Source organism: Microchirus variegatus (assembly GCF_963457635.1).
Source record: "Microchirus variegatus genome assembly, chromosome: 22".
Taxonomy (NCBI): domain Eukaryota; kingdom Metazoa; phylum Chordata; class Actinopteri; order Pleuronectiformes; family Soleidae; genus Microchirus; species Microchirus variegatus.
In genome coordinates, this window is record NC_139823.1 from 13122680 (window position 1) to 13147220 (window position 24541).

A 24541-nucleotide genomic window follows, 5' to 3' on the forward strand; every position below is an offset into this window, starting at 1 on the left:
CAGTAACATCCCTGTTTTTGTTTACTTTAAATATACAAGTCCAGTGATACTTAAAGAGGTCTCTAGTGGTGGTGGTTGTGGTGGGTCTCCTCTCCAAAGTTGCCCAACCTCACTTTTACAGTGTGGAAAAGCAAGGTGATCCGACGCCACGTATCCATGCTTTGACAGACAAGCTTTAATTGTTCACAATCGAGCTTAAAGACATGTCCAAAGCACCGTAAAACCATCATACCAGGAAAAAAACAAGTAACTGAGGACAAAAGGTTTGTTTTTTATGACACAGGTAGGAGTTAACCAAGGGTATAATACGATAAAACATTTCTCATTATTCCGTGTTCCATAAATATTTACACTTGCCGTCATCGAGAATTGTTTCAATCAAACAGAAATGTTCAAAATAGCAGTCTTGAAATACACACCATCATGTGTCACATCTGAATCATTCAAAGGAAGGGAAAAAAAAAAAAATCAAATATAAAATAAAAAATCTTTCTGCTCACAAATGATTTTCCCTTTTATTTTAAAGATCTTTTTCATATACAACATTGTATTTACACTGTCTAGTATTATTTACACAAAATTAACAAGTGGCACTGTGTAGTTAGAGGAGTTTCTTTTTCTTGTTCCCTACAGGTGTCTTATTTTCAAATAAAAATGATAAATTAAAAACAGAACAAAAACAACTCATTTTAACAATGCTTTGTCTCCAACTCTTTTTTTTTTTTTTTTTAACTTGTCGTCAGTAGCACTACCTGCCACTACACCTACTACAAAGTGCTGTCCTTTCCCTACCCGACTAGAACTGTTTTCATCTTTACAAAAATACCACTAACCCAGGGTCCCCCCCCCCACGACTGGTGGGTGTCGCCTCAGCCTCCACACTACATTTGATCAGTACCCCAAACACACACACACACGCACACACACACACAGTACCAATTATGTGTCGACATCAAAACACTTTGAACACACACACACGGCTCGTCGTTGGACGTTTTGTGCAGATGAAAACTCTGGCAGCTGTGACCAACGTTACACTGCAGCACCCGTGTTTTAGCTTTGTCTTGATATAAAACACCATGAAAGAAGCTAAACAGTGTTCTTCTGCATTTGTTTGTTTGTGAGCAGCATAATTCAAAAAAAGTGATTTTGATCAAATTTACTGGGGATGCAGGTTATGCCCCGAGGACAAAATTATATCGATTTTTGGTGGCGATCCAAATTCAGGATTTTTTTTATACAATTCTAGCACTCTCATAGTGCCTACTCTAATCCTAATTCTAAGCTCATGCATGTGGGGTCTTGGATGCATTTGATGAAAAAAACAAAAAAAAAAAACAATTATTATTCAATCGTTCCCTGACATTGGTTTGCACTGGTGTAGCGGTGTGCTACTGTACCCATGTAATCTGCTCAGATGTGTCATTCACCTTGAGGCCATGCTGAGAGAGTGGGATCCTTGCATAATGATGCAAAAGAAAAGCATCTGAGGGGGAAACAGGGAGTGTTTTGTGTGGGCTGTGCAGAAAATGACTGGTGTTGACTGAGTTTTTTTTGTTTTTGAGAGAGGGTTTGCAAAGATTAAAAAAAAAAAAAAAAGGCAGAGCGAAAAAGCACTTTCCAGGCTCCAATTTCTGTGGCAGAAGTATGTATTTCTCAGCTGCTTTCAAAAGACAGGTGTGCGGCGTGTTATGAATTTGCCGTTTCGCAGACAGAAACTACAAAACAGGTGGCTCTTTCTGAAACTTTTCAACAATAATAATTTGAGTTCAGGTTAGATGAGGTTCATGGCACAACCTTTCATTCCAGTTCACGAACAAGCAGGCTTAGACCAGACAGCTACTAAACTATATGGTAAATGAAATGACATCGGAGGAGAGGGAGATGACACTGACACACGCACGCACACACACACACACACACGCACACACGCACGCACACGCACGCACACAGCAGTAGGTTTTTGTCCATTGTCGTCCTGACAGCAACTATCGAAGCAGTCAATATTGAAAATAAATCAAATTATTAACAGGCTTCAGTCAAAAACACACCGACAGCGTAACCTGTACTCACAGAAAAAAAAAAAAAATTCAACAAGCAACTCGATGCTGGGCTTTGTGAATAAAAAATACAAGTCATCATTTCCTTTCAATCATAACACATCGCGTTGGCTTAAAAACAAGTACCAGTGGGAAAGAAGAGGAAAGTACTGTTGGACCGTTCCATTTTGTGCTGCTTCTATGAATCGTCGACTGTCCTAAATTAAATTGGTCAATCGTGGTTGGTTTGACATTTTGCTCCAGTGACCTCTGGGACACTTCCAAGTCAAAAATAAAGACAATAAAGAAGATCTGTGTCAACTCAACAAAGCAAATGTTGATCTATGGGGCCAAAAATGAATAAGACTCTGCAGAGAGACATGAACTGACCTTAGCCTTTGTTTCTTAGCCTCAGGTGTGGAACTGTGTGCTGAATCAATGTTACACAGTGTGAGGAGGAGAATTCATTTAAAATAATTGATAAATAATCAAAGTTTAACTTTTCTATCAGCACGTCTTTCAGTCTTAGGTCAACAGTGGCTGCTGGGACTCGTACAGGGATGGAAAAGATAGGGAGGCGGCCAGTAAACACACGCCCTGAGCACTGTAAACTGGTTCTGCTCCTCACCACGCCAGAGGACAGCCACTTCAGAGTTCGCATGTCCGTATAAGCTCAAAAACACAGCACAAAGCAGGATGGAGAATCCGACTGGCCACAAGAGGTGAGACAAGAGGTGCTTTCGGCCGCGTCCCAGCTGTCAGAAACTCGGACGAGAAAGTGCAGAAAGATTTATAAAAAAAAAAAAAAAAAAAAAAAGTTACAATAAATTAAATCACTTTTTCTTTTCTCTACAAAAAAAAACAAAAACAAGAAATAAAGAAGTAGTTAGAAGAGGAGGAATCACACTAACTTTTACTACCTAAGATTTAATCAGGAAAGCGTGAAGCTCTAGACTCGTACAAACAAAACATACAACTTTTTTTTTTTTGTTCAGTGGACAGGGTTCGACACAAACTAAAACACAATAAATACTCTTTCTGAGGAACAAAGGATAAGGTATATCTCTTTATCAGCTAAAAGGACACTAAAAAAAGGCAGGTCCGTCTGGCAGACTCGCTCAGAAGGGGACAGGGCGACCCATTAGGAGAAAAAAAAAAAGAAAAGGGCGGGGCTTTCCATCCACGAGGGCGACCCTTCCCCTTCATACTTATGGCACTACAGCAATTCCCCATCCACATTTTATTCTCTCATACTTTTATCTTCTCATTCCTTGTATAGTTTTTTTTTCCTCCTTTACCCTGAACATACAATGTTCCCTAAAAAGGTACCTAGTCAACACAGCTGGATTTCTTTTTTTAAATTCTATCTTGTCCATGATTTTCATGTTTGTTTGTTTGTCTCTTTTTTTTTTTTAATCCATTTTTATCAGCATAAAGTGCAACAGTGCTTTTGTTCTCCGACCACCTGAACTCTAACTCGTGACGACCCCCGGTGGTCAGAAGTCACAGGTTCGAGGGATCGGGATCGGGGTCAGGGTTCACGCTGGTCTCGCTTGTCAAGCTGGTGATGCTTGCAACGCTCGGCTCCTCCATTTCCTCTTCCTCCTCCTCCTCCTCCTCTTCTTCTTCTTCCTCCTCTTCTTCGGTCACCTCTCCCACGTCCAGCACCTCCACCTCCTCGTCGTCGTCCTCCTCCTCGTCCAGCTCTCCTTCAAGCCGATCCACCAACGATTCGCCTTCCTCCGTCGTCGCCGTCTCGTCCAGCTCTTCGCCCGCCTTCTGCTGCTCGCTTTTCTCCCCCTCCTCCCTCTCGTCGTTCACCTTTTCTCTTTGCTGGTACATGGCGGCGGTCGTGAGTGGTTTGACCAGTCCTTCCTCGTAGACCTTCAAGATGGCCTCGCATACAAAACGATACTGACTCTGGAAACAAAACAAACACAATGTCAGCGAGAGAGATTTCAGTCGATTGATGCAAACACACACACACACACACACACACACACACACACACACACACACAGATATGTGACTACATACAGGGGTTTGTATCATCATGGCCCGCTGGTCTCTCATGGTCCTGACGATATCTAGAGGATACACAGGCTGACCGGCCTCCATTAGACACAACGCCGTCTCCATGGTGATGAGAACTCCTGTCCGTCCAATGCCCGCACTGGAAGAAAGCAGCGAGGACAACAACAAAGGACGTTTTTAGTCACGAAACAAGCGCAACGACACTGTGAAGCTAGAGAGATACGATCGTTTTAACTGCACTTCATTTACTCGTATATATTTATTTGAACTTTTTACTTTGTAATTTTAGTCTTACCGATATTTGATCTACATTTTTGTCTGTTATATTAAAGCTGAAGTCTGAAACATTTGGTGACATTTTCCTGTTGATGCTATGACTTGTATGCGATGCTCAGTCAAGCAATACTATCAGACCTGACCTGAGGGAGTGTTTGTGTCTATACACGGGGAGTGCAGGGACGAGCGGGGACAAGAAGTGTTAACATGTCAAACTGCAATACGTGTTTTTTGAGCTGTTGCCGTTTTAATGATTTCTTTATTATATGGAGCAAAAAACCCCAGAAAATATTCACATTTCAGAAGCTGAAAACCGATTAATCGATTGTCAAAATAGTTGACAGTTAATTTAGTAATCCATTATTGAATAATAGAGTAATTGTTTCAGCCCTATTCATAAGTTTTAACATTTTTAGAACATACTTTAATCCGACTCTTTATATATATCCTATATTTTCATTTATTTAACCTCATTGGTTGGTATAAATCACCTTATTACTTTTATTTGAAATTTACTGTACTATTATTCACTTAGTTATTGACCTCTGCCTGAGGTATATGTTTTCGCCGGGGTTTGTTTCTCCGTCGAAAAAAGTCATGGACGGATTTGGATGAGGCACTGAGCTGCCTTGAGTGCTTTTCTAGTTTATTTCATTTTCTGTTCTTAGTGTTAGAGTTGGGACTTTTTTCCCCCTAAATCAAGTCTGATTGACTGATTGAGCCTGAAGGAAGAAAAGAGTCACACAATTCCCACAATGACGCTGGCACTTTTACCTGCAGTGTACGACCATCGGCTGGTCCTGTCCCGCCCGTTTGGTCCGTACCAAAGCCACAAAGTCCAGGAAGTCGGTGGAGTCATCGGGAACGCCATGGTCGGGCCACGCCAGGTACTGGATCTGAGTGAGCTCCCTCTGCTGCTCACTCTGAACACACACAGAGAGACAGACAGATTGATGAATGATTGACACAAAGAATTATTGTTTATTCTCAGTCTGAAAGGCATCTTGTTTGTATATTTATGGCCTTTAATGACTACATTAAACAGGACTTGAGGAAAACAGACAGTGCTTTTATACTTCACACTGCTGCTTCCTATTTCATTAAAAACACCTGACACTGATGTTACTTTCTGAACCTCATGGCAAAATGCAGTAAATAGCAAAAATATAAAAGGGTAAGTGATATTAAACACACGCACAAACACACCCTACAGCAAGAAAACTACAGACTTCTATTTCTCGTGCTCCTCTGAACCTATGTGTTCCTCTTTAATATACTGCCTCGCCACATCACCATGGCAACACATCTATCTCCATAGCAACGATCACAGGCAGAGGAGAATTCTAATTGCCTCCCTCCTACATCCTTATACTGTAAAGGTCATGATACAAGGGCAACAAGCAGAGAAACAATCAGGAAAACACAAGACAGCGGGAAATGATGAGGTAACAGCGAGAACATTTAGACTCCATTAAAGGATCATTTCTAATTAGCTTTTGTCCCCGGAAACTGACTCTGTACATGACGTGTTACATACTGATATATCACAGATACAAAGATACATTTTAACTGAAGGAAGAAGACAAAATAAAAGTTCAACGTGACAATAAAACACCCTCACACTCTCACACGTCTGTGTTTCAAACTCTCATTGTCCCGCTCTCTGTTTCCTCGCCGAGCTTTTTCGCTTCCACCCGCTTTCTATTTCATCAGTGTGACTGATTAGGGCGGGTGGTTGTCATGGCAACCAGATACCCCCCCCCCCTCTCTCTTCCTCCCTACGTGGCCCGCATGCAGCAGCGGGAGCCAGAAAAAGAACAGCCCACACTCTGGTCACTATGGCAACACAACCTCCTCCTGGGGTCCTCGGCAGCGTATCCTCCCAGAGAGACTTTGGAGGTTGTTTTTTGATGGCAGGACAAAGTCCTTCACCTTCCTGCTCTAACCTGCTCTGGTTACCAGCACACGCCCTCTTTCTCCTCCTCCTCTCATTCTTGCATCACTTTCAGGATTTATCCTTTTCTTTTGTTTTGTTATTGTCGAGTGCGGTTACCTGCGTGTGCACCAGGGTCATCTCTCGGACCAGGAAGGCAGAGTTGCCCTCTTCGTTGTGGCACGTGACTGTAAAGTTTCCATAGGTGGTGGTGCTGTCTGGATTGGGCCAGTACTGGTGACATTTTACCTTTGAACACAAGATAAAAAAGATCAGCGTTTGGGCAATATCGTTTTCTTCCAAGATCAATTGAACAAAAGCTCTAAAAAGTGTGTCGTTTCATTTCAACAAACCTCACGTCTTTAACTACCTGACATCTTATCACAACAATTACTGATCAAATAATTACAACATTTTTCGTATTGTGATATTGTTATTTTGGGCCACATCTCCCAGTTGTATTCATTCACACTATAGCTAAGGCTGTTAAAGACACTTCTGATTAACTCCGGGAAAGAAAAGAAAAAATGAAGCAAGTATTTCCAATTAAAAATTCACACCAAGGCTGACAGATGTGGTGTTTTCACTGTGACAACCTTTTCCTCACTTTGTGTCTTTAATGAATAATAATGATCAAATAAGTCTGAGACATTATCTATCTATGATCTACACTATATGGACAAAAGCATTCAGACGCCTGACCATCACAAACCAACTGTAATTACGTATTCAAATACATATAGAGTACTTTAATATGGAGTTGGCCCCCATTTTGCAGCAGTAACAGCTTCCAACACGTCTTGAAAGTGTTTCTATGTGTTTTATTCAGTCCAGCTACAGCCTACATAAGCTTAGGCTGTATTAAAACACCAAAATGAGTCATTATCCACTCAGCTGCACTCAAAGCACCAGCCAAACGTACAGTAAAGTACAACTTAACACAGTGTCTAGCTTGAAAGATGTCAATATAAACTGTGAGAAAAGTCTACATACCCGGCCCCTCTCGACCTGCGTAGTCAGCATGACGACCATGGACGAGCCTTGTTCCCAGGTCATTTGCCAGAAATCCGGGCAGGTGTTGGGCAGAGGGCCCTGGCACGCTATGTAGCGGTTTATCAGACTGGAGGCTGGAATCTCCATCTAGCAAAGGAGAGACAAAGAGATGATGATGATACACAAGTGGATCTCACTTTAAAGCTTTTCTAATTCTATTCAAAAGAGTCCTCGTCTCCCGTTTGAATAGGCCTCTAAAGCACTTACTGGAGACAGACATCAAAACATTATAACGTTCAAAACTTAATATAATGCCATTAAATCAGTCAGAGGTCACAGCAACAGAAAGAGAAACAATATATTTGTACTTCTTATAAGCAGTAATTGAAATATTCATGTATAATATCTTGACTTTACAATGTTTGTTGATATAAAACATTAATGTTAGGCTTGTCAAAGATTCCTCTCAAGCCTGATCAGACAGTTTTGACTTTTCACCTCATGGTGGTGTGCAAGAGAGGCAACTTGTGATATAACATCCAGGTTTCAACTTTAATCAACTTCACCAGCTTACAGAACAAAATCTTAAAAGACTTCACATAGATGAGTTGTGAGCGAACATCTTTCAACTATACCCTGGTGAATGGATGGAAGAATGAATTCTACCTAATAAATGATGACACTGATCATATGTAGACATATGTAACATTTCTGCAAGACTGATGTTATTTATTTACATGACCTAAAACTTGTTTTTTTTACACTATTTAAATGTATAGAAATCTGCAAGGTAATGAACCGTTTCACTTTGGTCACTTTTTAATGACATCATCCACTTGCACTGTCTCTGGTCTCGTGGTGTTTTTCACTTCATCATCCACCCGCCATGTCTCAAACGATCAAAATGCACAGATATCGATGACAAAAACAAAGCGAAAAGGAAGGAGGTCAAAACTCACATTGATGTAATTTGCATTGATGTAGTCATCTGTGCTTTTCAGAATGACCCGGGTGGCATCGTCTGCAGAGGGCGAGAGAGAAGAAGAAGAAGAGAAATGAGGTTCAAGAGGAAACAACAAGGTTACTTAGGATAGGTTTACAGAAACAGACAAGTGTGTGCGGCCACGTACAAGGAGAGATGTCTCTGTATCGGTTTTTGGAAACGTTCTGAGGTAATTTGGCACACAGCATGGTCATCCCCGGCCTCTTCCTGTACAGTTGCTGTAAGAAAAGAACACACGTTTTAATTTAGCCTTTATCGCAAAGGAAGATCAATGAACATTAACGATTTATTTTGTGCATGTTCTTGCGTGTTAATTTATGGTGCTTTTACACTATACAGCACTACCCTAGCATGATTTTGATCACGTATAGTACCTGGTACTGCTTTTTTTAGTACCTTCCAAACGAGCTGAGACAATATTAAATGTGATGTTAACAGACTGCCGGCCACTGACTGGCAGAGAGTCGGGAGTGCGACGTCCGACACAAAAATCAAATCGAACAATGCCAAAATGTAGATCAGTTAATAAAAAGACTTAAAAAATCCTGAAAATATGCGTTAATCTCCACCATTTAGCAAGGAAACGCCTTAAATCTAAATATTTAACAACAACACTCCCGAAAGTCAGCGATCACGAGCCGAATCCCTACCTGTTCAGCCGTATTTCAGTTGAGCGACTGTCAGACGCCGTCTGCGCTCCGGTCATGCAGGAAATACTGAACTAATCTCTTTAATTAACTAATTCTGTCATTAGATTGTGTGTTTGTGTTGCGTATAAAACAACGTCACAGCAGTTTCGTGCAGCCGTGCTATGCTACAGTAATGGAAAACGACATGTCTGATACCTTACCAAGTAGAGTAGAGCAAAGTAGTTCTAGAACTGTATGCTGGAAAAGCGCCATAACCAACAACTACAGGTTTTAAAAACAATGATCAAACAGTAATAATAATCAAAAACTACTGCTTCACGTGATTTCCCAGGTATGTGTGCATGTCTATGTGAGCTGCTTCATGTGTCTTTCTCCTCACGTCAAACTGTGCCAGTATGGCTCCACTGATCAGGCCTTCCTTCAGTGTGACCATAGAGTCTCTCAGTGCATGTTGGTCTAGCTGGGCGGGATCCTGAGGGGATTTCTCTGGGATGTACTGAAAATCTGGCTCCGAGTCCACCTTCTCCTCAACCACATCGTAGATGGCTGAAAGGGGGCAAAAAAAAAAAAAAAGAACGGGAAGATTATGTCACAGGTTACATGAAATAGACTTTGGCTTAAACTTGTCATTAGGGCATTAAAGTGATGACGGTAAAAAAAAATGACAATATGACCTACGAGCCTCACTTGCACAATGCTCTCTTGCCAATAATGTGAATTTCAGTCATTTGGTACATTGATGCAATGCTGTGCTTAGATGTAATTCAGGAGAGAATCCAAAAATCACAAATCCCTCTTTGACCCAGTTTCAATAGTCAAAATTTCCATGATTTAATCATCTTTAAATACTCCCCCTCCCCGTGTTGTTAATGCTGGCTAGAGGAAAAGCTTTGCCATCTTCCTACACGGTGCGTACTGTATGTATGATGCGTACAGAAAGCAAGGTACAATTTTATGAATCTCATTTGCAGATATAAAAAACGTGAGACCACAGCTCCCCGAGAGAAATCAGAGGCAGAATCAAAGCCTGTGAGCAGATGTGTGGCTTGTGTAATTTTTCAGGAGTGGGCTGCACCAGCTGTCAATATGTTTTGCTTCAGCCTTGTATCACATAAGTGTTTAAAAAAAAAGAAGAAGATTCTTGCATAGCTAAATGGAAAATGAGCTGCAGCAACATAGCTGCCAGGTGTAACGATTAAGAAGCTGGCAGTAACAAAACCAACTCCACTGTAACATACAGTACAACCAATGTATGACCCATTTAGCGTCATATGATAATCATGAAAGGTACATAATGGTTGATATAGCTCACCTGATACTTGACTGAATTTCTGCGGACGTAAAAAATACAGTTTTTATCCCTTGTATATGTTTATGTAAAGCTTCTTTCAAATGGAACCTGTGGGAAGTTGCATTCATGGTGCACTTGGTGTTTTTTTTATTTAAGAGTTTGTTTTTTTCCCCCTGCACACATAAATATGAATAAAAATAACAAGAAAAGGTGCAGTGGAGATCTGTAGAGGCTTATATGAAAATCACACAGAGAAAAATTTACTATAATATACTAAAATAATACAATATAGAGGGAAATAACCTCCCTTAGATGAATTACAAAGCTATGAAGAAAAACAATCTACGTTACCCAATCGGCGGCTGGCATTAAAACAGCACGTTGGAACCAACCAACGGAAATGACTCACCGTTTGGTCGGACCAATAGGATGAGCTCCCCGGAGTGGCTCTCACAGCTGGCCTTAATGAACTTGACCACCTGGTCGTGGGTGTGATCAGAGATGTCCCGCCCATTAATCAAGACCACTTGGTCGCCCTCGTTGAGGCGAGGCACACAGAGGTCAGCCTGAAGAGGAAAGAGACGAAGCAAACGGTCAAAAAGTGAGAGTGAAGAAGAAAAGAGATAAATATATGCTTCCTTTCATGTGGTGCATGGAGTTTTTTAGCTCAATAAATTGCTTCCGTTGAATGAGGAAAATGTACAAAACAAGCTGAAATTGAGGTTATATGTGAAGGTGCATTTGCTATTCTTGTGCTATTACGAAACGTGCTCCTTAAAATAAAAAAATAAAGCAGGAGAAAGACATTTTATTTTCTCATTCACTGACTCGTGAGGCGGTCGTCGACTTACCGATGTTCCCGGAGCTACTCGAGACACGATGATGGGCATCTTCTGGTCAGCACCGCCCTGCAGACGCAGAGAGAGACACGCGTGTTATTAAAGGCAAAAGGCCACTGTGGTATAACTTTACACAAACAAAAGAACAAATTAAAAAAAAAGATGGATGAAGGACGGTGCTTCAAAGAACAAAGCAAACAGGAAGCCTGTAAACAGACTCGCCTTCACGTTGAAGCCAAATCGTCCGTGTTCATCAGGTCTCATCTTGATCAGGACCAAATTGTCATGAGGGACGACGCCGTTCAGCTGAAAGAACAAAGATAAACAGTCAAACTTTAAGTTACAATGTTCAGATCAGCTTCAATAATTCAGTCTGTAACTCCTTTGTTTATGATGTTATGTAAATATCACCTGAGTTTTTAGTCTCATGACGGGAGCTACTTTAAACATAGTGGTGGAAGTGCAGCAAAGAGAGGACAGACAATAATAGATTGGGGAGAATACTCTTTGTGCCTCTGTATATGTTAGACTGTGGAATTAGTGAAGTACACAGACATCAAAGGATCTAAGCACGGAGCACTAACTCCCCCCTGACAAAGATCTAGAAAAGATTAGAACTGGTTAAAATAAAAATACAATGGACTCTGCCATTTTAGGCCATAAATGTAAGAAGAAGAGCAATCATCAATAAGAAAGCTGTCTTTAGACACTGAAAAAGAGTATGACTATGTAGAGGGAATGAGTTTTATTTAATGACGCCGGCATTCAAGAGAGAATATTCTACTGGATAAAGAGAATAACTGAACATTTATTTCGAAAAACTCAATGAGCCTTGAACCAAGTGGTTCAGTGGGCTGCTAAATGTGGATTTAAGATTTTTTTTGGTCAGTAAAAGAACATCTCTGTTCAACGTTTATCAATGATAAATTCATTGATAAATGTTAGAAAGTAAATAACATTTTTGAAGCCGCACAGAGGAACACTTGTGCTTATGATTTCAGAATGGTACGGTCCATTTTAGATGATGGAGAGGTACCGAATCCATTCTTTGCAAACCGGACAGGGTTGCAGGCTGAGTCCCTAAGAATCTGTCGTGGGGCTTTTCCAACGACGTCTGTCGTGGTTTAATCCCCCTCTCTAAAAATCAGAAGAAGCAAATTGGAGCTAGAGTTCTGTCTGGGCTTACTCATTGGAAGATTGGTGGAAGTTTTGAGGACACAACAACAAAAAAATGTAATTTCCCTGTTCACATAAGGCAGCTTTGCACGAAGCGTTGGACGTGAACAGGGTAATTGGATCTGTCTGGTCACTTGTCTTCGGTCCCATTCTGGTTTTTAGCCAAAAGTGGACTGATCCAGTATCTGAAGGTCTGGCTTTGGCATTTCAAGTCCTGTGGTGGTGCTTTTTCCTCAGAGGAGGTCAGACCTGCTAACTGTATAATCCACTCTCACTCACTGAAGAATGGGAAATCAAGGGCCCTGGCCCTGACCTGGTTGTTCAAATCTTATGTTAGCGACTCAGGGTTGAGAAAATGGGTTGTGATATAATATTTATGTGGCTCCACGGACACTCAGGAGTTGGGAGGACATGAAAAATCTGATCTCAAGGTTTGTCCCGGAGAGGAATTAACGTGTTAGCGTCTCTACAGATAATGCGGTGAGAGGAGTGCGAGATGGAACAGAAGGGTCAGCAGTATACACAATAAAGCTATCTATCTATGAGCGATTGCTATATTTTATTTAAATAGGTATAATGTAATGGGGATGGTTCGCTGTGAGAGGGATGAAATGACAGCTAATGTGTGGGTTTAAAAAAATGAGCGAAAAGAAACCAAACTGCTCTTAAAGCCCTGTGTGAATTCAGCATTAAATGAGCCCTCAGGTCAATATTTCATCTAAGCAAAACTCTTAATGAGAGCTTTATTAAACCAAATGGTGGCTGTTGATTTATGTTATATGAAATAATAAAGTGGATGTGAAATGCAGAGTTGGTTTAGCTACAGTCCAGCTCTTTTTCTCTATTTTCTCTACATAACAAGTCTGCTCTTCTCTCCGTTCATCCTCTCCTCATCTTTAGGAATTTCAAACAAGGAATTTCATGTTTCAAGCTGCCATTTACTTTTCACATATTTTCAGCCACTATTTTCTGACATAATTTGTCATATACACTGCTGTTCAAAAGTTTGGGGTCACAAATGTCCTTATTTTTTTTAAGAAAAAGCACTTTTTTTTCAATGAATATAACATTAAATGAATCAGAAATACACTCTATGCATTGTTAAAGTGGTAAACGACTATTCTAGCTGCAAACGTTTGAATAAAAATCATTATTTCTACTCTTGACAATGTCTTGACTATATTTTCTATTCATTTTGCAACTCTTTTCATGAATAAAAGTGTGACTTTTAATGGAAAAATTGTATAGGTGACCCCAAACTTTTGAACGGTAGTGTATAATGTACTTTATTGTAACAGACATTCATTTAATGACGAAATAAGTATTCATGTCTTGCGTTTGCAGCGACACTGACCGTGGTCTTGTCGGCATTGACGGGAACGTCGTACATCTCGTTGACGTGGTTGTCCAGGAGGCTCTGTTGAGAATGAGCCTGGATGATCTGACTCAAGGTCTTCCTGCTCAACTGCTTAGGAGGCAGAGCTGGAGGCTGGCCATCAACCCCGTCAGGAGAGCTGAGCGAGGTGGAGAAAGAGACAAATAGTCAGTGGAAGGAAGGTTGGAAAACTGATGCCACAAACACACAGGTACGAACAAAAAGACACAACTCTAACTCTCTGAAGGCCATACTGTTTGTTAAAGGTGTGGGGGGAAAAAAGACAGAGGCGCATAAAGAGAAACAGATAAAGGGAAGTAAGAGATTGAAAGAGACAGAGAGGCTTAATAGCACTGTGTTAGTCACAATGCATTAACCTCAATAAAAGGTTCTGCAAAGGAAAGAAAACATCCCCCCTACATCAAGCAGACAATAAAAGAGGCAGTCGGTGTGGATGTTGAAATAGCACGGTCAGTCAGGTAAAGCTTTCAGCAGCACCGTGGCTCACTCTCTGGGGGGTAAAAGCCAGTCACTTCATTCCCTGTTTGCATCTCGCTGAGTGTTTGCGTGCACACGCTGCACTCTGTCCTAAGGTGGTGGTGGTGGTGGTGGGGGGTTTGGGGGGGTTGTGATCACCAGTCAAAGAGCACTGACTTTGTTTTGGCTGCTGCCATTTTGGCCACTCTGTGTCTTAAACACAGCCCCTTACATGTAAACTAACATTTGTTATGGGTCAAAACCAGGGCAGACCTTCAGTGGGAGAGAAAGTGCACAGCAGGTCACATCCTCAGCTTCCTCACTGTGACACAGTCAAAGGAATCAGTTGTATAAGAATCATCATACTTTACCACAACTTAGTCAAGGGACCTGGGATAAGTACGTTTTTAAAATATACATTTAAATAAGTGTTTTTAAAGCGTTCCCTGACCTGGCTCCAGTCTATATTTTAGACATTTTTGAGAGAGCTTTTTGTGATTTTATCTGATTTTATCGCTTCTTGTAACAGTTTGATTTAAATCATATTAGTTGTACTTTGTTAATTTGTTTTCCTTTGATCTGATATCCATCAAGGACTTTGTTTTGGACATTCATACATCGATAAGTGCTCTATAAACGTAGTATTATTATCATGAAGCGAAACAAACATGAAGCCCAAATCCTGTACGTCTTGCTTTGATTTGAGGGAATTTTAAAGAATGACATTTAATATGAACAGCAAAAAAGTCCATCTAATACCATACACATACGTTTGCACAGCTATATTTCTGAGGACACTGCGTTGAACTCTATTCATTTGGACAGCCTAAACAAATAATTATTTCTTATCCCTTTCCCTTTCACCTTTTCACACCTAACCCTAACCTGACCACAACATATATCTTAGTCCTAAACTTAACCAGTTCCTGATAAAGGCACTTCTGCTTCACTAGGACCAAGTTTTGGTCTCCATTCTGACTTCAGGTCCTGACAAAGTTAATGTTTATAACGGAAAAAGGGGTTAAAAAAAAAACCTGACACACACTGTGTAAACAGAGAGAGCGTGCCATTCACAAGTACAGACCAGTCTGGGCTCAAACCACGGGTGCATTTTAGATCCATATCTCACTTCAGAGCTCAGGTTTTTCCTTATCTAAACTCTATCCCTTCTATTCTTTACTACTACTATGTTTTTGTTTTTTTACTTTCAGGGTTCAAAACACAAGCAGAACTTTTATTATTCACCAGATGTCGTGAAGTGTGTGAGCACAATTAGCACACGCCGGAAAACACACACTGACATAAACATTCCTGGTGGAGCCCCGCCGTACAACAGTGCACCCTCTCCGCCCTGCTACGCGCTATAAACACATTTTAACAGGCTGTTTTTTCCAAATGGTTCATCTTTCCAAAGAGGCCGACTAAGTGACACTGGGAGAGGGTGTAAACTGTCGGGAGAAGCCACAGACACAGACAGACGTTTAAAAACCAGTCAACTCAGCGATACGCTCAGACAGAGTGGCACTGACACTGGTGAGCAAAATTTTACTTTGAAATTAAAGGGCAGCTGTTTTTGGTGGGGCGCTTTATTTATGAGGTGATGAAATCTCCTGCTCCGCAACCAAAGTTAGAGCCAAAGAGGATGAGCTTTAGGGGAAAGTGGACAGATTGTGTGAGGGAAAAGAAAACAAGACGGAAAGAAGATGGTGAATTTGCTGCGAGACTCACGGCGTAGAGTCCAGGCTGATGCTGTTGGCCTGCGTGGACGACGCAGACTTGTGATTGGAGGAGAAGACGGGCAGGCTGGGCGAGGAGTGGATCACGTGATCGACCAGGTGTCCGACGGATGACGGGCGTAATCGAGTGCCCTCTTGTACAAACATTGAATTTCTAACAAAAACACACAAAACGGATAATGTTAGAAGGCAAACGGGGGATTAAAACATCAGACTTTCTAAGGTTAGGTAGATATTTGTCGGCGGGTATAAAATCACTGATTTAGAAGTTTTTTGAAAAAAATGGGAGAGACGGATATATCTCTCCCAGATATATAATCTATATTACAGCCATTATTTGTTTAAAAGGATTTCTGTGTCTTTGTTGTTATTCCTTACATTCCCTCGGTAGAGGGTTCTACAAAATATTGAGGTTTAGCTCCAAATCTTGTTCTTATGTTACTATATTTACAAAAAAAAATGTATTTGTGTATATTATTGGATGGGTGAATGCCTAATGGGTCCTTGCACAATTTTACACTGCTTATTGTGTCTGTGATACTTTACCGTGAGCTACAATTGTACATTGTCAGTTGGCTAAATGGGAAGTAAGTGTAATGTGTAGTAAGATAGTTATTATTACTGTTTGTATGGACCTGAAAATCATAATAAAAACCACTGATTTAAATCAGTTTTATCAATTTTATAGGAGTATTTCAGCAACCTTAATGTACAGCTACTCAGTAGGTAGGTATGGCTCTCAGAAGACATTTTCTAACAGTCTTTTTCACATCTTAAACTATAGTTACTTTACATTTCCATTGTTTTTGTGTGTGCAAATGTATTTGATATAAACCCTGTGTAACTTGGACTCACTGATTGGGCGTCCCAGGCGGCGATCGAGTGGGCAGGCTCTGGGTTTCCAGTCGCTCGTCTGAGAGGCTGTTCCTGCTGACCGACTCCCAGTCACTTCCGCCCATCAACTTCCGGGCCAGTGGCTTGCTGGGAGATCTGCTTGGACCGAGAGAGTCGGGGCCGTGATGAATAACAAGTGTAATCTAATCACGTATTTCAGGCACAAGCGTGTAAGAGATTATGGTTTACATCACATCTACTGAACGCCAAGTTACTCCAAGTGTTACTTCCAAACTTCTGCTGATCAGTCCATAAAGCCTTCCTAATCAAAAAGCTCAATTTAATTCTATTTACATATGTATAACAGAGAAGAAGTATAGTGTGTATAGAGACTTTGAAAAAATGCTATGTGTAATCTAATGCCACATTAAACTGACTTTTGCCACTGGGCTGTTGGGCATAAGGACTGGGTTTTCAGTGAGTATATTTATATTTATGTGGATTCAAATCTATGCTGAGATGAAAATGACCAAGAAAAAACATGTTCACTACCTGGCAAAGACTCTGTCCTTGATGCCTTTCTCCTTTCCATACTGCACAGACTGCACCTCTGTCCGTCCACTGCAGACACGAGGGACAAAAGGAACACTTAATAAAAAGTATTTAACTTCAAATGAATTCAAATACAAAACTTACACGTGAAAATACTGAATTTGTGAAACTTTTTTGTCAAATTTAGGACAATTTTAATTTCTTTTAAACTTTTTTGGTGAAATTTTGGACAAAAAATTTTTGGGACTTTTTTTTTGTCAAATTTCGAACGACATACCGTGGTATGACTTTTTTGTAAAATTTTGGGGAAATGTCTTTTTGGGACTTTTCTGTCAGATTTTGGACAACATACCACGGTATGACTTTTTTTGTCAAGTTTTGAGCATAATTTGACATACAAATTTTACATACATATTTTTGAGATTTTTTTTAAAACTTTTTATGGTCGCTCAAGTGTTAGAGCAACTTGTCTTTCAACTTGAAGGTTGTGCATTCACTTTCCGGTTCCGTTAGTCAACATGCCGATGTGTCCTCAGGCAAGACACTTGAACCCACGTTGTACATGAAGGCTGTGCCGGCAGCGAGTGAATGTGTATGAAAGATGTGTGACAGCAAATAACCTGCTCCCATGGTGAAAAGTCTTAAAATGCACACACACACACAAGCACAAGAGCATGGCTCATTCATGAAGCACATCACAAGAGGACACCAGAGTCTTAGTTTCTGTAAATGACATTAAAGTGAAACAAAGTTGTGACAAGACGAGGTTTAACACTCTCAAAGCCTTCTTCCCAAACTCAAAAACACCGGATATGTCTCTCACCAATCTAAAGATGTGTGTTGTTTGAGAAAGGAGAGGCAGCAGTGTGGGTCTGTAAATAATTTGCAAAGGATGCTAGTTCTTGCACACAAAAAAAAAAACTGCATGCAAAGCCAAAAACAAACAAAACACCGTTTCCTTTTTCGAGGTAAATCATGAATAATTCTCTGAGGCCTGGAAGCATGAAGGAAGCCTACTGCCCTGCTAATGTTTCAGGCTCTCAGCCTCACTGAAACACGTGCATTAACTTCTATAGTGGCGACAAACATGCACTCGTGTTGGTGTTTACTTGCAGTGGAACTAACTGAGTGGAAGTCAGACAGGAAGAAAGACAAAGTCTGGTCCAAATATATGTATGTTTACAGAGCTTCTCTGTGGGCTTCGTCAATTATCTTATATGTTAACACACACACACACACACACACACACACATCCTTTTGTCCTTACCAGTATCTGAACTTTGAGCCCAGGGTGAAGTAGTGAGCGAAGAAGTTCTTCTGCGGCGGGATGGGCCGCTCCAGCCGGAAGAAGGTGTGGTGCTCAACGCAGGCCTTCCACAGGTTCTTACAGGCCCGGTAGTTGACCATGTTGAAACCGAGCAGTGTGTCCCGGGTCTCCGTCTGCAACAGTAAAAAAAAACAACCAGTGTAATCATTTATTCATGAGCTCTTTTCACTGTTTAAACACATCTTTCAGCAATTTATTTGACCAATTAACAATTACTTGAAGCCGTTCCTACATGTTAACGACAATTATTATTAGTTTCTTGTCTTGATGTGTCACATTTGGTTAAATATGCCGTCAGTGAAATACATTAAATAGCTCTATATTCCTTCAGCTATCACTTTATCCAATGGGGAGCAAGATCTCTCTGACAAGTTCAGCTGTAAGACAACATTGTAGACGGCAGCTTTAACTGTTTATTCCTCCATTACTTTTGGTTATAAATACAAACAACTAATTACTTAATTAGCCATCATTTAACCATTACAAATAATGAATAACTAAAGTAGTTATTAGTCTTTTAGACCTTGCAAATCTAAATATTATATATGTAAATATTTGGGAAGGAAATAATAATTATGATGACATTGACTCGTCAAGTGTCTGTATAATTGTTTATTGGGAATCCAAAGTGTGGGATGAAAGTGTAAAGAGTAACCAGGACACAAACTGTATGCACACATTTACATAACCAGTACACTTTAGTGTGACACAAACTCTCACTGGAATCCATTTGTTCACACAACAGACAGAGCAAAGGTGTGTATGTATGTGTGTGAATAGACACCTACCGCCTCTCTTCTCAGCTGGATGAAAAACTGTTTGCACTTGAAGGAGATTTTCACTATTTTCAACCTGCAGGAAAAGAAAAACCAAAAAAGTTTAATTTTGCACATTAACACAATAGCAGATGACCATCCAAAAATATGCAGGACAAGCTTTTCAGAAGCAAATATAAACACGGAATAACTGTATTTTCCACAGAAAACGGACCAAAGAAACCAGAAAATATTGCAATTTAAGCAGCTGAAAAATCAGGTTGCTTGTGTTAATGATTTAAAAAACCAACTGGTTTACCGATTATCAAGTCCAAAACACCGGTTTCTCCACTCGACACTAAAACACACATCTCAATGAAACGTGACCTCTTCACGTACGCTGACCCACGTGCCACTTCCCAACTGTTAGCTAAAGTTAATCCCTCAAACCCTTGAGGTATGGAGTCCGAGACATCTATACTTTCTCTGCAATCTATACACCGTGCAGTCATTTGTGTGAAGATGCAGGGAACGGGCATTAAATACAATTTAAATCAGGAGTCTGTTGATGAGCAGCAGAGAATAAAAACATAATCCTTTCCTAGAGCTCCACTGCTGCTGCTTCTACTGCTGTGACTCATCACTCTCTGCTAAATATATTTTACATACTTACTCACACACACACACACACACTTGCATGACAAACACACACATTCACACACATGCTTAGGCAGGGCGTGAGTCATAGCGCATCTAAGTGTGGCTCATTTGTCAGGCTGCTGTGAACAGGAATAGGGAAGAGGCACAAATCTAAAAGTCTCATTTTTTTTTTCCTGTCTCTCTCTCTCTCTTTTGACCTGTCCTTCTCTTATGGGTCAAGTGATTCAAAAGAAAAGAAGAAGACAAACAGTCGTGAAGGGGAAAAAGAAAACAGACGATCACTGTGTACGATCGACAGTCACGGTACAGTCATGTCTCTCTTTTTCACCACATGGTCGTGGACAGCTGTTGGGGGGACACCGCTGTTGGCGTCTAAATTTAGCTCCACTGACTCTATTATGCACACTTAGGAACACTTTGCACAAACTTATGCCGCGCACACGTCTCCTGACCCTTCATCACAAAGTGAATTTTAACAGACGCGTGAGATATACACACTGATGTCCACACACTGATGTCCACACACTGGCCACACCAGCTGCTATGAGCGTTTGGCCAGCGTGAGTGAGCGTGTATTAAGCCTACACGACTGAATTTATTTATCCACAAGCTTTAGTAGTTAGGAATTCCATTTAGCCTCCCACAGAGTATGGGTGATTTCAAAGAATTGATGCTTCTGAGAGAGAATGTGGGCACGAGAAAGACAATCAAAGCAAAAGAAAAAGAGTAATGAGAGACAGGCAGAACTAGGCAGAGAGAGAGAAAGAAAAAGAAAAAAAGAGAGGACAAAGTGCAGATGGTTTCTAGGAAACCTGGTTCAAAAATCAGTGGAATCAAATCAATAATTCTTGAAAAGCTCTAATGAGGCTTAAACATCAGAATATCATGTCGATAATCACCATGTGGGAGGTTAACGAATCAAAATTCTTGGAGGCCGTTCAAGTGGAGTTGGACGCAGGTTGACTGACTCAGCACCGCAGAACATACGGTGGCGAAGGTTTGCTTTTAGCAGTGGAGCTGCTCAAACTGTTTTTTTCGTTTTAAAAACAAAGGATGAGGAGAAGACGCATCAAGTCAGTTGGCAGGTGTAACTGAAACGACTGAACCTCTGATCACACGTTTGTTTCGGGACAGATTTCACACCAAGTCTCTCGCAAATTCAAGCAAAAATACACATCAGTTGTAGCCTCTCTGTGTGTGTGTGTGTGTGTTGTTGTAGTACATCACACGCTGACAAACTTCCTTTTTAGCTGAAACCTCCGTGTCAAATCCCATCCTAAAAGGTGTCCCGCAGGGTTCCGTCGCCGGTCCCTCATTGTTTGTCTTCTTCTCGCAGTAATATCATTATGGTCTCTGATTCTATGGCTGTGATTACACAATCATTAAATCCATTGCCGTGCAAATGACTCGCTCCACCCTGACCAAGTGCTGCACTGAAATTAAATCATGGTTACATGCCAGCTCCTTTAACCTCGACTGTGGCGAACGTGATATTATCATTACTGGTCCTGAAAGCTCTCATCAAAACAACCCCCGCCGATGCTCTATCACTTTGAGCAGCTTCACACACCCTCATCACACATCAGTAAAACGTTGAAGTAAATCTCTGCGTGAACACCATGTAAATCACAAAGTCAGAAAGTCAGAGTCTGTGTGATGTGGATGTTTGTGTCACTCACCATGGAAAATAGTTGATCCGTACCCTGTTCTTGTAAATCACAATGCCAGCGGACATCACCCCAAGCAGAATCTCTGTGTTGCTCTGGTCCTGCAGAGAGAGACACAGAGAGGGACAGTGTGTGTTTGTGTGTGTTCAGTGAAGGTGTCGACAGCCAAACAAGGACAAAGAGAGAGGCGGAGAATCCCAACAGTTCACAAAAAAACAAACGAGCCAAGAAATGTTTGGAAATGCTTCCTCCTCACTGCTAACAAAACATGTTGATCTCGCTGGAAAACAGATCTGCCTCAAAACCGAGAAACAGAGGTTAAGGAGATGCTCTGTGAAACCCACACAGACGTAAATAACAATCTGTGGGGAACAAGAATAGAACATGTGAGAATGGGCGCGGGCAAAGGTCCAAGTATCATCGACAGCAAACGTTGACGTTGTCCACCACGATTAAACTGATTTTTGAATTCAGATACACTACTGTTCAAAGGTTTTGGGGGTCACCTGTACAATTTTGTTGGTGTTTTCCATTAAAAGTCACACTTTTATTCACCAAAAGAGTTGCAAAATTAATAGAATATATAGTCAAGACATTGACAAGATTAGAAATAATCGTCAAAGAACCGGCAAAACTGTTTTCAGCTGTGCTAACATAACTGCACACGGGTTTTCAAGGGTTTTCTAATCATCCAATAGTCTTCTAACACGATTAGAAAACACAATGTACCATTAGAACACTGGATATGGGCCTCTATACACCTATGTACATATTCCATTAAAAACCAGACATCTGCAGTTAGAATAGTCGTTTACCACATTAACAATGTATAGAGTGTATTTCTGATTCATTTAATGTTGTATTCAGTAAAAAAGGTGCTTTTCCTTAAAAAATAAGGACATTTCTGAGAATCTTGGTGTTTCAAAACCAAGATACTGGAATGTGTGCTAGATTTGAGTATATCAAAGTTGATGTGACAGTTAGGGGAGGGAGAACCATACCACAGTTTCAATTTTGGTCACAATTGTTGACAGTGGACATAAACTTGGATTATATTGCACTTCTCAGGGTTTTTCTGGGAGAGGAAATGGGTGGAGTGGGATCAAAAGATTCCCTTATTATATTATTTGTCACTGGATGTGTCGCTTTTGGAGAAATAATATTACACATTACATAAATGGCAACACCCCCCCACACCAGCATGCATAAAATAAAAAAAACCTGACTTACCCTTGCATAGTGCAGCTCTACCCCGTAGAGCTCCAGCGTGCGTGCTGTGTTCAGATAATTAAACTCTGACTGAGCAGGAGATAGACCGCTGCGAGAGAGAGGGAGAGAGGGAGAGCGTGAGAGGAGGTAGAGTACAAAGACAGACAGGGAAAGGGAGGTCGTGTGTGGGAGCAGAGAGAGTTACAATGACAAGGTAGACACAAGAAGAGAGAGTGTGTTACCGAGACATATGGACAAGGGAGAAAATATCTGATCAGAAATAAAATGGAGAACAAATTCAGACATTTTTCTTTGTGAGCGTGTGTGTGTGTGTGTGTATGCATGTGATCTTGTATGTGTATCTTTGTGACGACCAAAATAAATAACACACCATTAGGGAGTGAAGGAAAGTGAGGGCTTTTTGGCATTTAAGGCCTGGCTTAAGGGTCAAACCCTTTAGGTTTAGTTTAAGGCAGAGTTCCTACACATTTTCCATTTTCAAAATTCCAGACTCAAATTCCCAGACTTCTCGGAGGATTTTTCAGTCAATATTATACATCTGAATGCTAATTGTTAGATGCTTATTATGTAAATAAATGGTTTTAAAATCCTTCGCTCATTTTTCATGAAGCCAGACCTCGGAAAACTTGCATCGACCCATGACACTGTCGCAGCTGAGGACACATATGGAAAATAATAAATAAATGAGAATCGCAGTCAGTAACGGTAACCATGGTAACTCGACATCATTCTACAGCCAGCTCGATTAGTCTCATATCATCTACAGGTAGGCTATGTTCGTTAGTAACTTGTTTTGATTTGTATATACTAATATATTTTATTTCAGACAGTGAGATAATAGTCTGGAAACAACACCTACATTTTTCCATACTGGGGGTTAGTGTGCATCTTGGTGGTACCTGTGCTGCTGGTGATGTTTGGCGACCTCTTTGTGGAAGTCTTGCGGAGGGTTGGGGATGAAGCAGTATTCCGACAGGTAGCCAGGACTGTGCTCCGTTTCACTGTAGTCGCCTAACTCGGCTACACACACACACACACACACACACACACAGAGAAACAAAGAGGGAGATTTGCTGTCATATCACTGCATTCACTTGAATATACACAGAGTAAAGAAGTAAAGACACATAATGAGGCAACATGAGGGAAGAGAGAGAGGCTTTAACACATTGCTGTCATTTAATCCTTCACAAACAAATAAATAATGAGTAAGTGTATAATATATCGGAGTGAGTTTACCAAATACTAGGTAACCGGTTTCATTCATTCACTCATTCATCTTCTACACGATGGATGGTAAACCGGAGAAACTGAGAAAACCACAGGTGAGATCAGATCATTTTTAAAAAAGCAACAGAAATCTACACTTTGTTTAAACACAATCAACACAACCTTCCTATAAACACTCTCAACAAAGTTAAGCCCTAAAAACGGAAGATGGAAGACACCGACCACAGTCATCTTCAGCAGTTAGGTATAGGTTAACTAGCCTAACTAACTACGCCTTTGTGTCTTCTTCATGTAAACAGGTCAGTTAATGACAGACAGGTAAGCACTTGTCTTGTAAACTATTTCTATTACACGCGCTCTCTCTCTGCAGGTACCGAGGATTTGTGGAGATCCTGACAATAAAAACACTATGTTTTCGCTGCAAAATCAACCCAGTGACATTGAAAACCGTCTCGTTCGGTGAT

General features: G+C 40.7%; 1 protein-coding gene across 1 annotated transcript in view; it reads right to left on the bottom strand.

Annotated features, from left to right (window-relative positions):
- Positions 1-3542: 3542 nt before the first annotated feature.
- Positions 3543-24541, bottom strand: part of ptpn4a (protein tyrosine phosphatase non-receptor type 4a) — a gene marked incomplete at its 3' end in the record, with an annotated part of 59289 nt that continues 38290 nt past the window's right edge. The window contains 20 exon segments of the mRNA XM_083908895.1: positions 3543-3959; positions 4077-4212; positions 5124-5272; positions 6403-6531; positions 7276-7422; positions 8235-8296; positions 8406-8496; positions 9308-9474; positions 10629-10785; positions 11071-11127; positions 11281-11364; positions 13589-13748; positions 15815-15976; positions 16678-16811; positions 17208-17277; positions 18476-18648; positions 19324-19387; positions 21630-21718; positions 22848-22935; positions 23747-23867. Coding sequence (XP_083765021.1) covers positions 3543-3959; positions 4077-4212; positions 5124-5272; positions 6403-6531; positions 7276-7422; positions 8235-8296; positions 8406-8496; positions 9308-9474; positions 10629-10785; positions 11071-11127; positions 11281-11364; positions 13589-13748; positions 15815-15976; positions 16678-16811; positions 17208-17277; positions 18476-18648; positions 19324-19387; positions 21630-21718; positions 22848-22935; positions 23747-23867 — 2657 coding nt within the window.